The sequence below is a fragment of the Columba livia genome, chromosome Z (genome assembly GCF_036013475.1).
Source record: "Columba livia isolate bColLiv1 breed racing homer chromosome Z, bColLiv1.pat.W.v2, whole genome shotgun sequence".
Lineage (NCBI taxonomy): Eukaryota > Metazoa > Chordata > Aves > Columbiformes > Columbidae > Columba > Columba livia.
This window is the reverse complement of record NC_088642.1, coordinates 23,664,760-23,682,999: the sequence shown is the minus strand read 5'-3', so window position 1 is coordinate 23,682,999 and position 18,240 is coordinate 23,664,760. Positions and strand designations below refer to the sequence as shown.

The 18,240-nt window shown below is 37.8% G+C and overlaps 1 protein-coding gene across 10 annotated transcripts in view; it reads right to left on the bottom strand.

Annotated features, from left to right (window-relative positions):
* Positions 1-1,486: 1,486 nt before the first annotated feature.
* Positions 1,487-18,240, bottom strand: part of GHR (growth hormone receptor) — a 157,140-nt gene continuing 140,386 nt past the window's right edge. For 9 of the 10 annotated variants that reach the window (XM_065045124.1, XM_065045121.1, XM_065045118.1 and 6 more), the window contains exons 4-10: positions 18,082-18,211; positions 15,431-15,591; positions 14,217-14,395; positions 9,387-9,558; positions 7,268-7,358; positions 4,538-4,607; positions 1,487-4,278 (exon numbers count right to left, since the gene is read on the bottom strand). In XM_065045124.1, coding sequence (XP_064901196.1) covers positions 3,316-4,278; positions 4,538-4,607; positions 7,268-7,358; positions 9,387-9,558; positions 14,217-14,395; positions 15,431-15,591; positions 18,082-18,211 — 1,766 coding nt within the window. In that variant the 3' untranslated portion in view covers positions 1,487-3,315. 10 annotated transcript variants of the gene reach the window in all.

Here is an 18,240-nt window from a genome sequence, read left to right as displayed (position 1 = left end):
GGAGCTGTTTCTGCCAAGAAGATATTTCTGGGAAGATCATTCTTGCTCCTCCCTCCTTTGCTCTTGGTGGTGTGGTCCTGCCTTTCTTCCCTGTTGCTCATCTGGGACTGCTCAATCAGTTTAACTAGTTAATCAACAGAAGGTAACTTCTGATACTTGCTTTTGTGATAATCTCAGGTTTTAGAACGTTGGATCAGCTCATGGAAGGGCACTGCCAGACAGCACTGAAACTGGCACAAGTCGGAGTAGTAAGAGTGGAGTTTCCCACGTGGCAGTGGTGGACTGTTGTCTTCACTGCTGTTTCTTAAAGTCCAGCTGTGAATTCTCCAACTCCCACTGAAGCTCACCTATTTTTAGAGCCTTATAAAAGGCTTAGGCCTTCTGAAGCTTAGTCCTTCAAAGAGGAGGTATATGCAAACATATTTACTCATTGTTGTATTTAATTTGTATTGACTAAGTTGTTTCTACAGGCAGTATAAGCCGTAAGAGAAAACCCTTCTCTGGCCTACCTTGTTCAGCTCACATGAAATACACGTCAAGACACCTTAATTAACAAATATACTTGGTGTTTGAATGTGAGGAAGATGTCCATGCTCCCATTCTAGTCTGAAGCCTTAATCAGCTTACCTAAAGGAGAAACCCATATCTGGTCAGTGAAGAAGATCTTGAGGCTATTAAGTGTAATGGTAACTTAGACCTTCCTGACACAAAGATGTTTACATTCCTGGAACTATTTTCTTGCACGGGGGATCAATTCAGCTGCCAAATGTGGGTATCTACCATCACTCAGGCTTTTAAGGAAGAGAATCTACCCAAGACCTGTGCCGTTCTGGACCCACACCTGGTAGCCTAATTACATACCTTAAATGGCACTGTAGGTCTGTGTAGGGGAACTGAATCACACACTGATTCCCTTGGGAGGAAAACGTGTACCCTTGTCTAGTTGGATTCCCCCAACAGCTCTCTCCCTACTTCTAGAGAGAGAAGAGAGGCAGTAGTACATTACTAAGTTACACGCTGGGAGACGTTCAAGTTACAGCATTTTCCACAGAGACAGACTACCTGACATTTCTGTTTTCATATACTGCTAGGTTTTAACTATCACTAAAAGTAACTATTGAGCTTTTTTAAAATATCTGGTTTGTGGATTCAAGTGTATGTGTAAATCTTGAACTAGTGCAGCTTATTTACTTGAAAACACAGGCTGTTCAAGCCAAAGGTAAACTTGGCTGCTAAATTAGTAACACATCTTGGCCACTTCTGAGTACACCATGTCCTATCTCCATCTATAAATTTAGGTCTGCGCTTCTATTTTTTGACTGTATACATATCAATCAGTGAAAACACTGATCTCATTAGGCATTGCTTCTATTCTAAGGAAAGCTGCATTCTGCATTATTCAATGAGAAATACTTTATTTTTCCTAATAAAATTATATTTTCCATTAAAAATGAATCTGCAATAAAACACATTGTGTCAGGACAGATCAAAGACAATACATTTATTAAACTTCAAGAAAAACAAACAAAACACTGACATGAAGTTAAATAGAAACTGAAAGACACATCTTCTGACCAGCGTATAATGGCTTGTGTGACCAGTAAAGTACCAAAATGACATTCTGAGTTTGATTGAGGTATTTAACTATTTTTGGCAATAGAAACAGAGTAAGAAACTTGTTCCAAACACACACATAGGCGTTACTTGCATTAGTGTCTATCATCTATGAAATTTTATATGAAACTAAATCATGTAGCTGTTAGAAAAATATAGCAGCAAATTAGCAGAATATCTAATGCACATTTACCATAAAGTACATCCTAAACTTAAAAATCCCACCCAATAGCTGGGCCCAGTCCTGTACCCCTTGGTCACAAAGAGAGCATCAGTGAGTTCAGTGGGAGACACCATGAGCAAGACCTGCATTCACTGTGCTTCACAAACCTCTGTTCAGGTTACAGAAATGAAATGAGTGTCCCTATTTGCTTTCAAAGAAGAAACCTGCTATGGTGCAACCATGGCCTAGGAAGGTAACTTCTGAAGCAAAGCTCACTGCAAAGCTCCGTCAAGTTCTTAACATACGTAACAACAAAGAGAGCTTCCCCACTGAGTTTTGGTTTTCTCTCCCTTCCTTCTGAAAGTCTGCCTAATGTGGTCAGAAGAGATGCTGTTAGGCTGCAAAAGCGAAAACCACTTTTGAACAATACTGTATTCGATTCCCTTGTTCCACTTAAGTATTTTAATCCTGTTGTATCTTTAAAAATGACCTGCTGGCTAACTCCTGAAGTCCTTATTTTTTTAATCAAGACTTATGTGATGTGAACTAATAAATGTAATGATACCTTTGGCCGTAGGAGGGCTTCAGAAGTTGGTCAAATGTGAAGAGATTATGCTGCTAAGTCACCAGAGCTTAAGTCACGTCTTCTCAAAAATTTTCTGTGAAAGTATAGTTGCACACAGTGTAACACTGTGGTCAACAAAATTTTGCTTATAAAAAACTATATTGTTAGAATTAACCAGAATCTGATGAAGAACAGAATAATTTGCCAAAATATTTTGTGTATTTTAAAGTTTTCTACAAAACTTCAAATTGAATGTATATTTCTATATCAATTACCGTAAGAAAGTATAGAATCAGTTACTTTAAGTTTCTATAATATTTCAAAATTTCTCTACAGGTTTATTTGGAGGTATAAAATGGCTCTGTAAAAATCTATTTTCTCGTTTTGCTGCAAACAAAACTTTTAAAAACCAGAAAACTTCTTTTTTAGATTGCAGCAATTATGTTCCTTAGATGGGTCATCGTAATTTACTACAGTGTGTAGTGTAATAGAAAACCTTTATGTTTTTATGACTAAAATATTAAAATATATTCTATTAATTTATAAAAATCAAAATAGATGTGTTATTTATTCAAGTTACCTTTTTTCACCTATACGTTCAGTTCCCAATTACTGATATAAAGATGTCTGCCAACAGCACAGTTTTTACTAAATTCTTAGACTTTAAACCACCTGATTTTTAGCTTTATCAAAATGCATGATTTACTGTACATTAAACATAGTCATTTCAATCTTTAGTATCACAAAAATCAACACCCACAAGACAGTCACTGCTAGTAAAACATTCTCAAGACAAATTCATAGATAATATTTACAGAACACAATAGGAATATTTTGATGAATATTTCATGTTGCAACATTTCAGATAAAATTATAAGAACCACGAGAAACTTTTAGACTTCATTTTGGTTTCAGCATACAAGCCCGAGCTGACTCTGCTGTGAAATACTACACACATCTAGTCAAAGAAGAGCTATGGCATGATTTTGTTCAGCTGGTCTGTGCTCACGTAGCCACAAGACATGTTGAATTCCTTGTCAGGCACAGGCAGTGCGGTTGCGTTGAGCACAAGGCCTTGTGGAGAGTGGACGATATGAATAGACGTGTAGTCTGGGACAGGCACCTCTGGACTTGGGGTTTCTGCTGTTGAAGCTCCAAGACTGATGCCAGTAGTGGTAAGGCTTTCTGTGGTGAAGTAAGTGTCCTCGTTACAGATTTGCGCCTGAACACGTGGCTCATCCTCTTCGTGGGAAATCACAGCAATACATTTTTTCACATCTGCCTCACAGAAGTAGGCATTGTCCAGGGTGAAGTTTTGTTCTGTGCAGCCTTCACACCGTGCTCTCGCCACCTTGGATTTCTGCCCTGGTGAAAGCACAACACTGCCTGCTGGGGTAATATCACTCACTTGCGCGTAAAAGTCAGTATTTGTCAATGAATTCTGGTTACTCAGCTGGTTATGGGCCGATGGACTAGCTGCGTCAATGCTGTCTGCAAAAGGTGGCCATGGCTGGCTATTTTCGGGTCGAGTACTCATACGCGGCTGTTGGGTGTCTGTGTTGGCAAGGCTTGGAAGTGACTCATCATTATCTTTTCTACCAAGGCACAAGAGATCCTCTTCTTTTTCAGTTACCTTTTTGAACTGATCAATATCAGAGATGGCATCGCATGTGTCGCTTGCACTGAAGTCTGTCTCTGGAATATCTGGTTCACAGCAACTGGCACGTCCAGAATCATCATCCTTCGCTCCCAAGCAACTGTGTGATTTCAGATGGTCTTCACTCAGGAGCCTGTCAGTATCTGAGACTCTGTTCTTTTCATCGGGGTCTTCTATGTCCAATTCAATAAACTCAACCCATAAGTCGTCATTGTACAGCTGTGTCTTGTAATTGTCATGACTGGCTAAGATGGAGTTAACTTCATCTAGCTTTCCTTTCTATAAAGCAAGAAAAAATGAATGTTATAAAGGAAATAATAAAAATGCTTGTGCTTTTTATGATGCTAACTTAGGGAAAGGTAAGCATAGCTGATGTAATAATTGCAAGGTTTTTAAAACTTATTTTATGAAAACTAATTCTGTGGCAAGTCCCTGCATGTCATAATTTTTTCCTACAAAATTTTTCTGTCTGGGACAACAATTATCACCTGCTACTACTACAGAGATTTCCACTGTAGATTTTAGAGCACAACATTACCTTCAAAAGATCTGGGTCAATCCCTTTAATCTTTGGAACTGGCACAGGAGGAAAAATCAGCATTTTTAACCTGGAAAAGAAAAGATGACTTTTAACTGACTGTGGTCCTTTTTGGGAAAGTTAGAAAGAAGAGAGCATTAGATTGCATTTATACTTAATTAATTAAAAGATTAAATGCTTGAAGATTCAATTTCAAATAATCCTAAGGAAAAGAATTATTCTCCCGTCGCAAATAAAAACCCAAGTTCTCTGCAGACTTCCTTGTTGCAATCACATACATTTTTGTGGGAATCCATTTTGGAATCTGATAATTTAATGCTGTACAGAGAGAGAGTAAATTCCTAGAGCTCTGTCATTACTTTCCCTATTTTTGTAACTTTCAAAGGAACCTGACACCAGCCTCAGTTTGCAGAGTAACTTTTCCCAATAAATTTAAATATGGGAATAGAATATGGGAATAGAAGAAAGGAGCTCGTGTAAAGAGTGAATTACTATAGAAATAATAAATAAAACAGAAACACAACTCCAAAAATTTAGGCTAGTGTTTTGTCATCTCTATGACACTTCTGTTTTCTGTATGATTAACATAACAAGTAATACATAATAATGACAGGGTTTTACCCTTGTGGAGAAAGGCATACTAACTTGCTTATGTTTGTATATAATGTAGAAATACATATTATTCTGATCCTTCATAAAGTGAATTTCTAATTCTTTGGGGGGACAAAAAAACGAAAACCCAAATAGAAGGATGATTTTCCATTAATAATAATCCAACAACAGCAGGTCATGCCTATCTCCTCCATTTTACTTCCCTGCTTCTTTTGCAAACAGATAAACTGTAGTTCCCAAAAGGAAAAGTCAACATTCCCTTTATACTGGGTTACTTGCCTATTTTAGAAAGTAAATTGTGGGAATGGTACATCGAAATCCAAATATTCATTTTGCTGCATTGTTAGTGACCTTGGTGAAGTCCAGGGAGGATCAGAGGAGCCTTAAAGAGTGCTAGAGAAAAAATTAGGCACCTTCTGAACTATGGCAGGCCCAAATTCCTCAGCTGTTTTTGTTTTTGGCAGCCCCTCAAAGTTCTGCCAAGCAAGCCTCAATGAGAGCCATAAATCCAGTACTTTTCCACCTAATCCCTGGAGGGGCTGTATTAGCTGTGCACTGGCTTGGGTTCTCAGGGTACCAGTTTAAGACTTGCACTTACAGTTGAATCCACAAATCAGTTGTTCTGACAGGATTGGGCACTTCTTCTAACGACACAGACAAAGGGTTTTACTGCTTGCTGCCTGGAGAAATCATTCAGGAGGGAGATATACACTCTGCTCCTTTGTTAGCCTTGCATAATGCAAGCCTGCATCTCCCAGTTGTAAAAGAGCACGCCCTGACTCTGCGGCATCTGTCCTAGAAAGCCTGGTTCAGATCTTGTGAGATCAGAATTCAGAAAATATGAATTGGTATCTTTTCGGAGGAGGAAACTGAGCCTGTATGTTTTGCATGATGGGAAGTCTGTGCAGCCTGCTCCTCTGCAGGACACAGTGCCACTCCTACCGCCATGTCCACCAGTTTGAAGGAAAGGGTGCAGGCCCACAGGTCCAGAAGAACTTTCCAGATGAAGGGTCCTCAGTGGAGAAAAGCCTCCTCCAGCAGTCATGAAAGATATTAATAAGCTCTAATCAGAGACATGCTCCAGCCCTCAGGATCTTTGGTGACCAAGGCACTGCTTGCTCAGTGTGCTGGCCTTAGTGAGCTCCTGGTCCCATGTGTGAGCTGTTCTGGCCCCGCTTCCTGACTCCTCAGGCTTTTGTCATGCATTGTATCAGGAGTCTTGCTTTTAACTCTGGGACTGGGATGCTACTGCAGGCTGCCTGAAATTAAGCTCTGCCAAAGCATAGTGCTGCTTGCCTGTATTTTTTTTTAGAGCTGCTCCAGCTGCACCATACTGTTTTCTTTTCAATTATTTGTCTTTATGCTGGTATGTGCAAAACACCTCAGTGTTAATTTTCAAAGTGTACATACAAGACTACTGACAATGTGCATGCATGTGTGCACCGGGACTTGACCATAGTGGACAGTACTGGTATGATATACAAGCTGAATTATTCTGCCAAAACCTATTCCTGAACACACATACTAGGGGATGAATTTACTTTGAGACCATTTTGTCGTTTTTATATATGTGTCATTGTTTCATTTTTATAAATGACACAGTTTTGTAATTTTTGTAAATGATGCAATCCTGTGCTTTGTTTTATTTTATTCCTGTTATTTATAGGTGCTTCAGCCTATCCACAGAGATCAAATCTTCCCCTATGACTCAAGATCTTTCCCTTGGCTTGATGAAGAAATAGTCAGAGATTTGTGGAATAGTCCAAGAAAAAAAAAAATATATATACAGATATATGTTTGTACGAAACTTTTAAACAGTATGTGGGTAAAAATAGTATTTACAAAATTTGAATGGACTAAAAAAAATCCCCTTCAAAGCCTAAGTACATCAACCATGTAAATACTGTAGAATAAAATGTTCTGCAGTCCAAAAGGAAGAGGAGCTGTCAACATAATCAGATTCCCACTGCTGAAGACACAGTGTGTACCTATGCCAGCATCCATGTAGCTTATGAGAACGGACAACGGACCTCAAAATAGTTTCTAGTCCCCCAGATTTGAAACACCCTATTTTTTAAGCTACAAGTACATAAAATCTGACAAATAAAAACTCTCTACCTCGATTGTTTAGACAGCAGGATTAAGATCACTGTTACGGCCAGACCACATGCTCCGAAGATAACAACTAAGAACCATGGAAACTCAATTTCTGAAACAACAGAAAAAAAAACAACAACATGTTAGCAGGAGTCTGCACTGCTGTTGCATCTTTAATTTAAACCTTCTCTTCCACTAACTGAGGGTTCCAAAGTGGCAGAAACTGACAGGAGAATTTTTGGTTACTTAAAGGTGAAAGTTCTGGTTTAAGCCAAAATAAAAATTCCCTTTTGGTCTCAATAGTTTCCATACTGCATTTCTAAGTCCACTGTGATTTCTTGCAAAAAAAGACTGAGTTTTAAAATATGATCAAGATCTCAGTACAACAATATATGTAGCAAAAGCAGCCATGAGGAACATTCTCCCTGCTTGGAACATGCTACCAGTAGTCCTGACGGCATGTGGTGCTACAGATCATGTTACTGCTTTTTCGTCCAAGCTGAGAGAACATTATTAATAGCATACTAAATCATAGGCAAACCATTATTTTCTCACAGAAACTAAAATATACTGGTGTCAAAATCATACTACTTCTCTTTCTAAAGGCCAAACATTAATTATGTTGTGAACTGTCAACTGGAAAAAAAAATTGTCCCTTTTATTTACCTTACAGGTGACTACAAAGAATTTAGGTCACTGAGAAATGCAGTTTGGTAGGAATGAAGAACAAGGCTTATAAATGAAATATTTTATCTTTTAAATGCTGGTAATTCCATTATACTTAAGATGCCAATGTGGAATACAAAGTATGGAGAAATTTATTCTGGATGTAGTCTTAGATTCTTCTCTTTTCTTCCCACTTCTAAGCTTTCCATCATTCACTCATATTTTGGACCAAGGAATACTGGACAGAAAGCTTTAGAACTGTATACATCAACATAAATATCCATCCTTTTAAGGACAAAAGAAAAACAAACCAACAAACAAAACCATAAAGTTCAGGTACCAGTTTTAACCCTGTGCTCTCAGCTTAGATTTTGACTGGACATGTTTTCAGGCATGAGTAAAGTTCTATCTGGATACATATGTGTTAGACAGGTCCCTAGTTCAATGGAGAACCAGTAAGTCCTTGCCGTGTCAGTGAGACCTATTACTGTCCAGCTGCTTCAAAAATTTAGAATATTGCATTTGAATTTAACTACTTTGCATTTTTAATATGTGGAAAATTTAAATTTTAATCCTGTGTTCCTAAAGGTGATACACAAAACAAGCAAGAATAAATTCTGAAATCAAATCAGATCACTGGTGCTGTGTGAGATTTATGGATATGGAGCAACTTGCAGAATCTGGGTTGTAGTGACTGAAGAAAACTGTGCTTGTAGGATGGCCTTCGATTTTCACAGTATTTTAATTTTGTTCATATAAACCTTGAGAACTTAATGCAGCTGGGATTAGTAAAATAATGGCACATGTCCAGAGCATTAGCTGTTCAAAAAAATTAGGTGTTAAAGCTAGTAATACAAAGAGTTAAAAAGGGGAATCTAGGAAAATTTTAGAAGATAAAAGAGTTATGGGTGGTTTTATTTAACACTTTCATTAATAACCTGGCAAGTGAAGTGTGGTGGTAGAAAAAATGTGGTGCTCCATCTGTTTCTTCTTCTGTTTTTAATAGCACTTTAAGAAAAAGTACAAGACAGAAGCAAGAATCAGAAAAACACTCACTGTCCTTGACAGTATCAGGCAGATCAGAAAAGCACATCATTCTGATAACAAACTTAGCCAGCAGAATAACACTTCAATAGAAGTGGCAATTCTTCCCTTCATTCTTGCAGTGCTCATTTTAGATGATGAAGTATGAGATTTAACTTACCGCTGTATAAGGTGTGCAACAGAAGTTATGATTTCTGATTCTTGAAGCTATCTGTATTTTTGCTCGCTGATGAGCTGTGAAACCGTCTTACTGAGTTTACTTCTAACTTGTCTATAAAACTTGTACACTCTCAGGCTCACCAAATGATTTTCATGTAGTAGGCTGAATTATCAATCTATTCAAGCATACAACATCAATGGTACAAAGAAAAAAAATCACAGAAAAGACAACAAGCATGGTTATGAAAACACTTAGCTTCACTTTGTTTACCTTCAGCACAATGAACAAATTCAATGCCCGCTTGAGAAAAAGATACATAAAGGATTTCACTGAACTCCCCAAATTTTTCAGAGGTACGTTGTCTTGATCGGACTCGTATCTCATAATCTCTTCCTATCTTCAGAGAGTACAGTGGAACCATTGTTGAGAGCCTGGGTTCTAACTGTAAAGACAGAAGAACTGTGACTTATTTGTTGTAAGTTGTACTGGCAATTCTACACTGCTTCTTGATTTCAGAAATAAAGCATTTGAAGGCATTTTTCTTACTTGGAACTGTAAGGATACCATAAGAAAACTTCAGAGAAAATACACACCATTCATGTTCGACTTACTAGCCACTGGGTTTTACTGTGGTTCAGACCAAAAGCAGAGAATCCAAGGTCTCTGTAAATACAGTCTGTGAAAAAAGGCAGCTGTCCCCAGTTACATGCCACAAGTAGGTGGCGTGAACATCTCCCACTGATCTTACCAACTTGTAAAACACTTTTACTGTTAAAACACAACATTACTGACTTCACAATGCCAAAACCCTTGCTAAAATAACACGTGAGTCATAAAAACAGTGCAATCTCCACTACAGAATTACTTTTAAGATGAAAAAATGATTTAAAGGCCTACTAACCAGATCTATTGCATCTTAAAAATGTATTTATTTGGGGAACACTGCACAGCTCCCAAAATCTTCAACTATATATACAATGTGATAATGAAGACTCTGGGAGAGCTGGCATCAGATTGTTAGTCTTGAAACTTTTATATTAACTCCAAAATACTCAGATACCGACACACACCAAAGTACGTAGGAAGACACATTAGAGGTCTCAATATGTTAAATCTCTCTCTTCTTCTATTACTCCTCTTAGAATATGTATTTTAGTTCCAACAGCCAAACGGAAGTATATAAAAATAAGGAAAATGTGCTCAAAATAGAAATCCATGTGGCAGGTGTTATATTCTGCTTTTACTTCAGAATCAAGGATGATACTGGCTAAGCTCATTATGGGTTAAGAATTAAAACACCTGGAGAACAGCAGGGATTTAAAGGAACCTTTAACAATACAATCCTATAAATACTGTAGCTGTGTAATCTAAACTTGAGACACAATCTGTTGCTAGCCACAACCTGTGGAGTTCTCTGATCCCTAGTGGCCTCATACTCAAGTGTTCTGAGAACCAAGCAGTCAGATTTTGGAGGAGGCCGTGATCCCAGACAGATTGTTTTTCTCTCCTACTGGCTAAGCACAAGATTGTGGAGAACCATTGCTGTACACCACAAAGGTTTTTAACATGTGAAGACTATTGAGTTGGAAAGCGCTGGGAAGGGAATACAATATATACTAGTCCAGTCTACTCATTTTGTGCTGTGAAGCTAGAAAGAAAGAGTACACTGAAGTTTTACAGGTAGTTGTTTGTTTTGTTTTGTTTTGTTTTTCCTCTGAGACAATGAGTAGAAATTCTTACGGATGCTGCACCACACAAAACTGTATGTACCCAAATGATGGTGGCACTTGGAAAATGCAGTATGGAAGCTAAATTAGATCCCTGAAAAATATGAGGTAAAATTACTGTAGCTGTGTACCTGACATTGCAAGATGTGCTAAAGAACAGATAACTGATTAATGGGTAGGATGTCTAGTCCATCAGTGAACTAACAAAAATTTACCTAAGACAACTGGATGGAGCAAGATGTATATTCTGGAGAAAGTTCAGCGTGAAGTGAATAGATGAAAAGCATTTGTTATATGGATTATATAAAAACAAAATGACAAAAATATGATAAATGATAACTAATAAAATTGCATGACAGCATATAGCAAACTCATTTAAAGTATGTGAAGGGGTGCTTGGATCCAGACTGCTGGGCTGCTGGACTTACTGCATGCAGTTGGTCAGTGTACATAGCGTGATGCTTGTGACTGACACCCTGAAAAAATGTGTGAGAAGCCTGCTGTCACCCTGGGCTGTGTGACTGCGTTGCCTGCCTGAGTCTGGCCCTACAAGAGGGGGTGACATGGACTGCGGGGCTGTCACCGGCCCGCCGGACCCCCTGGGACACTGAGTCACCACCAGGATGGGGCACCAGGGGCAGAGCCTCGCCCAGGCACAACAGGCAACACAGCAAACAACGCAATGGCTTTCACCCACTTTAATAGAAAAATGGTGAAAAGTGGGAGATAGGCAGCAGCAGGGAAAGGTTCAGAGGGACCCTGGGAAGGCAAAGCACAGGGTTGGGGAGCCATACAGCAAATGGAGATATTAGGCTGTATATCCAACGGAGTGCAGGGAGATGAGTTTTGCATTCCTCCAAGTAGCAGGCCCTGTGTCGCAGCCACGGTGCTGTACGGACACAGAGATGGGTTCAGTACTTCGTGTACTCTGTGCTCCCCTGCCCTAAGCGCACTTCACTGCAGTGGGAAATGGACCTTTTCCAGCAAAAATTCAACAACATAATCAGACCCAGCTGAGTCCTTCCTGGTCCAGCCCTCTTCAGTGAGGACTGAGCTGTGATCAGCATTTTCATCCTGTATTAGGTGGAACTGGGCCTGATATTACTTTTTTTTTTTTTCAGAAAGTCAAAAGATGAGGCCAATCTAAAGCATGACAAATAACTGAAGGAAAATTAGACTTTCCATATTCCCTATCACACATACATTTCTAGGCACTTCAACAACAGACACTTCACTGTCAGGTCATCATTCTTCACTATTGCTCAGATAATGTGTGCTTTCACACCTTGTCTGAAAAACACAGCAGCCTCACAAGGGCTGTATAGCTATTGCTGGTCATGACTAGTAAACTTGGATAGATATAAGATGGGACAGAATTTTAGTCTAGTGAATATAATGGGCAACACTTAAAAATAAGAGGGGAGAATATTTAGAGAGAGTCAGCAAGAGGCTAATTAAAAACAATGAATTTTTTTCAAACTCTGAGCAATATTACATTTGGCTCCGTCTCATGAACACTCAACTATATGAGGGTGGGGACTTTATTGTTTTTCAGAACTTTCTCAGAAAATAATGTTGATTCTCTTACCACTATAACTTACTAATACTTTACTAATTAATATTTTAGTCCTCTTTCAATTCGTAAGTTACTTATTTTCAATTAGTATGCTATCCATGAAAAAATCAAAGAGGCTCATCTCAAAACACCTGTAAAAATTACAAACAAGTCTCAGTAAGGGGTACACTTAGTACAATTTAAGTCTCAGTAATTAATTTTTGTGTCAGTTTTTTGTATCAGTTATAGGTACAAAGCACTATGGTATATTTAAGCAGTCAAATATTATCCTTTGTATTAAAAACCTAGCAATAACATTAGAACTAGACATTTGTATCTTTACTGTTTCAGTGCTCATTACAGAAGATATTTGTAGAAAAGAATGCAAAAGTGAAATCATTGCTCCAATGCTGTGATTCAGAGTTTGCTATTGCCTTAGGCCAGAACAAGATTTTGTTCAGAAACTTCTCCTTTGTGCTCTGATAGTGCCTCAGGGAATTTTGCCATGTTTGCGCTTTTAAGCTGAAAGGCACAATAACATACAATATATACAGGTGCAGTACAGATCTATAGTACTACTTTTCTTGAGGTAAACTGAGTATTCACCAATTCCTCATCTGTTTCCTGAAAGAAGAAACATTGATCTTCAAACATTTGCTCTCCTGAGAAGAACTATTCTCAAGGCATGCTGAAATTATTGATGGTACTGGAGCAAGAACAAAGCTTTATTATGGTATTTATAGGACTGACGCCTAGAGGCTTCTAAAAAAATTTTAAAAACGTACATTTTTAAAGAGGTATCTGTATTGCCATCTGCTTTTGGAAATCCCATAAAAACTCCGCAAATTTTCCAGTTCTCAAGCAGTATTGATTTACTGCCTAAATTTAAATAATTTCGTAGGCTTTGAAATACATGGTCTTTCAAAAAGATGGACCCAATTTGAAATTACTACATCTCTGCAGCCATGAACTGCCCGTTTTGGAAACTCTTACTACTTGGAAGGGTGGGCATAGAATTTGAAATCAAAGGAAGGTTTCTGCTCTGAAATGATTTCACTCAACTGGTCTTCAGGAAGAGTTCTCAATATGCAAATATGCCATGACACACTGGCACTTAGCCTGTGCATTCAGGTAAGCTGGGTACAATTTCTTCCCTGTAACAGCAAAACTAACTACATGAGAAGTTATTTTTGAAAGGAAAACTTAAGATTTGTGGTATATAATACATATTTTATATTTTCATGGACTATCGATATAGTCACAAATTTCCCATTGCTGTCTGGTACGAAATCTTATCTGTGTTGCATAATTATTATTTGCTTATTGTATCAAATTTTAAATTACAACACAAAGCTTTTTTTTTTTTTTTTAATTTACTGAAATTATAAATATTAAAACTTCACAGGTACCCTGAAGATTCTGGACTGACATGGTGACATTTTCCAAGCAAAATATCCTCGTTCCAACTACTAAAAATACCATAGAGTGTTTCAAATAGCTGAGATTTGGGAAAAAAATAGAGAAATATTTTATCCTTGAAAAAACTTGTATATATCTGACTATTGCTATACTTTCTAATCTAACAAAGGGACTTCAGGGTTTGTTGTTATTATCCCGTGTGCCAACTATTTTGACACACAAAGTTACAACATTTGCCAGAAAACTTCAGAAGAATATGGGTATATTGTTTAAGATTTAAGGTATCACCTAATTAGCAATTACAAACCTGTTGCTTTTCATAGTAGTGCAAAATGTGTTAGGGACAGAACAAGCCTGCGCTGTACTATGACTATTATATAATAAATATTTGCTTCATACCTCCTTCCATTTTGTCTCATTAACTTCTTTGTACTGCAATTCATACTCCAGAGTAATCCATCCCTTCTGAACATCTGCTGTTGGTGGCGGATCCCATCTTACTTGAATATCCCCATGGATCCCAGTTTGACTAGTATTTAGCAGAGTCCAGTTAAGATGGACAGGGGGGTCAGGTAGTACTGTTTAAACAGAGTATTTGGAATAAAACAGGCAGTTTTCAATGTGAAATGATCATTCTTACTGTTAAATGATTTCAGGATTAAAAAAAGCATATTAACCACATATTTGCAGATTAAAATCTAAACCTATGAGTCAATGACAAAGTTACTACAAATTTGGTAACAAGAAGGCACCCTGCCATTGGCGGTAGACATACTCTGCATAACTCTCACTTGAGTGATTAATAAAGAAGACTAAGGATGTGTTACACTACATTTCCCAAGAACAGCTTGTAAAACATTGAGACATAAACAATTCCCCATCAAAATTTAGAGCTCTCACTAGAAATAAAAACAATAATTGGAATAACACAGAAAGATAAATCGAATATTATTAGTAACTAATATAGATGTACATTGAAAAACTATGGTATCTTGAAAAATTAATCTAATTCTGCTCAGCTGAGGAAAGGACAGCAGTGGGTATTCTAGACACTTGCAGGAATAAATTAATTATATCTACATAAACCACTGCTCTGAATAAACAATAACGTCTGTAAGGTCCCAGACAATCACAATTCATATTGCAATAAATACAAATTCTAGCTTAGAAATGCTAAATATCCTGATTCTGTAGATTCATGTTGATTCAGGAACAGAAAACTGTTTGGTTCCAGAACTTTGAAGAATCAAGATTTTAATGCCATCCTTGCTCACAATGAACAAGGGTGTGTAACATCCATTAGAAAGGGCTCAGAGTGATTGCAAAAGCAAGGTCATGTGCACACATATTTCTGAATACCACTGGCATTCAGAAAGAGAAACCATGTATTTGCTTTTATCCTTTTAGTTTTCTTACAATCTGGGCAATATTTTTTGGTGTGGATCACTTTACATATGAAACAAAACCAAATATCTTCCTATATATCACATTTTTTAGAAAATCACCTTTCTGAGAGGGAAGATTAAAGTACAGTGTGAGTAATATGAAAGCTTATAGCATCACACCTTGTGTGATATAAAAATATAGAGGTAAAATGCATAATGGAAGCATACCTATTTCATCAACGCTGAAACATTTTTCATCAAATACTTCATCTTTATTGACAAGCTTAACACAATATGGTATCCAAATAGAGGTGTAGGACGTGTTGAAATAACAGCTGTTTTCTCCTGCAGTGATATAATCAGGACATTCTTTCCAGTCTTCATCATTCCTAGAATGACAACAAAAATGTAATATACATGAGAGAGAGATTTATAGATCTTACAAAGTACAAATTATAAATGTTACAAGACACAGTGTTGATAAGTCGTAACTTCTGTGGAAGTGAGAAAAACATGTCAATATTTATTGTGATTTCCAGTGAAACCAAACCACTATCCAAGCAACCTGCATAAATGAGTTTAGGTTCTCATATACTCTTAGTGGCATTTCTGTGCATTGGATGCTGCTTCCAAAAGAACAGTCAGAGAACACATCTTGCCGTGCTGGTAGGTGCTGATGACTACCCGCAAGCACAAGCCTAGCTAAATTTGAGACGGATTTAAGCAACTGTTCAGGCAAAGTTAAATTGCAGTCAGATGCCCATCTACATAGTGAGGTGTGAAACAGTGAAAGCCAGTCCTCACGGTGATCGCTACCGCACCACCTGCGAAGCCAAGGACTGGGGAGTGCGGTGCCGTCGGGAGCTGAACTGGGATGCAGGCACCGCAGCATTGATCGCTCACATGGGGCAGTGACCAAGGGTGGATGTGGCAGGAGACCTGGCACAAACCAACCCAGGACTGCAGGATGTGAGCAAAAGGGAAGAGAAACACAGCACTCTGAGGGAGGAAGGGCTAAATTCCTTGGCATACAGAACTTCTAAAACACAGGCTTGGAACTACTAGCAAGAAACCTCTTAGTTTTTTCCATTCTGACTTTGTTCAAAAATTCGTAAACGTTCTTTTTAAATAAAAGAATTGTAGCAAGAAATATCACATTCATTTAATCCTTTAAAAAAAAAGACAAACCAGCAGAGTTATAAAGAGTGGCATGAATTTTCAGATTGAGAAACACCGCTATTGGTGTGGAGTCACTTTCATATTGCCAAGCTGAAACTACTCATCAGATTCAAAACCAAAACAGTCTTCAGTTAAAGCAAAATGGGAACAACCGAATTGTTAGAAACAGTCTACAGGAAAACTGACAGACATTTATTCAGCATTTTGGAAGTCACTTTAGAAAAAAAAACTCTCATAGTGAACAGACCTGCTGTTGCCGTTCTCTATCTTGATACTGTCTCAGCCCAAACACGACTGAACAGGGATCTTTTCAAAAGCTGCAGTCGTAGTTTGTTAAAAATATACCATAAATGCCTTTTCTTACTAAGAGTCATTGAAGCTACACAGAAGGAGGATTGCGCTGTATCAATTATGCCAAGTACAGTCTTCAGTACTAGAGTGGGTGCTTAAGAAGTGAAAAAGCAGATGCTACATAAATTGAGTAAGAAGCATTTCTGCCACTAAGCACAGCTCGTGTGCTCAGCTGATGAGACCAGACACTTTTCTAAAGGGAATGTTGTAGCTCTGACAGAGTCAGAACATGATAAAGGTGGACGTGGTTAGATACTATGGCTTGTGCTAAGTAGGAGACTGGGTTAGCGATAAAGTCCAGTCCTAGTCTTAAATGTACCATGCACATTGAAACAGAAATATTTTTAATGTGGGTGTTCAACTCATGTCTTTTATTGCAGTATTCTAATTTATAGGACAATGATGAAATATGTGTTCTGCTCAATGTATGTGGTACCGCTTTATTGTAGAGTTTAATTAAGTTTTAAAGTTTGTACCCTCATAGTACATGCCACTGACAAATGTCAGCTGAACTTTGACATTTAAGTGGTGGTTTTAGTTTGGATCTCTGTATTTCTGAGAGGTGTCAGAAGAGTAAGTACAAAAGCCAGCCTTGCCATTAGGCTTAAGTTTACTAAGTTAAATGCATCATCACCAGTAGAAAGTGTCTGTAGATTGCAAAGGTTGAAGCACAGTACATTAGATGAACAGAAACTCACATCCTCCTATTCCTGTGAACAAAAGGCTTGTTTTCCTTAACAGCCATTACTGGTAATGTCTACTACCTCTTTCAGGCTAATCATTGTAACAGCCTGAAAATTACAAAAGCTTAAGTGGAATGTGAATCAGATTTGAACAGGTCTCAATGAAATGTAATCCTCAGTCTCAGAGCAGCCTTTCCACCTGGACGTGCATGTTTGGACTTCAATCTAGCAAGCGATCAATGAGAACTTCAAAAAACTTTAATAAAAATCTTTAAGGGGCTTGTCTCCAAACTCCACATCTATGCACAGATATAACAAATTTGATGGTTGCAAGTCAGGTTGATATGGAATAAACTGAAGTTCCCTATTAAAAACTCCTTTCCCACGACATACAGTGTTCAGATTTGGATTCTGCAACCTGGATCTACATTTAATAAGAATGTGTTCTTAATTATCTGCCAAGTAACACTAGTCACTGCAAATTGCTTAATAATTATGAACAATTTTTGACATTCAAAAAAATGCACTTAAAACACAGTTTTATGCCTTTAGAAACAGTATGGCTCATATCATAGTAAAATATTAAGAGCAATGAGCTAACATGCACAGCAAAATATACGACTTATCTCTTTTTTCCTCTTTCTTTTGTTCTTGCCATATTATTACCTTTTCATGTACAATAGTTGTATTGTTCCTGGAGCACTGAGGTTATAAAAATTTCCGTCAGTCCAATAACATGAAAACGTCTCCAGTTCAGGTGATCTGCACTTGCTGATTTGTGGCAATCGCAAAACATCTGTCAGGAAAAAATGGCAGGGGACAGAA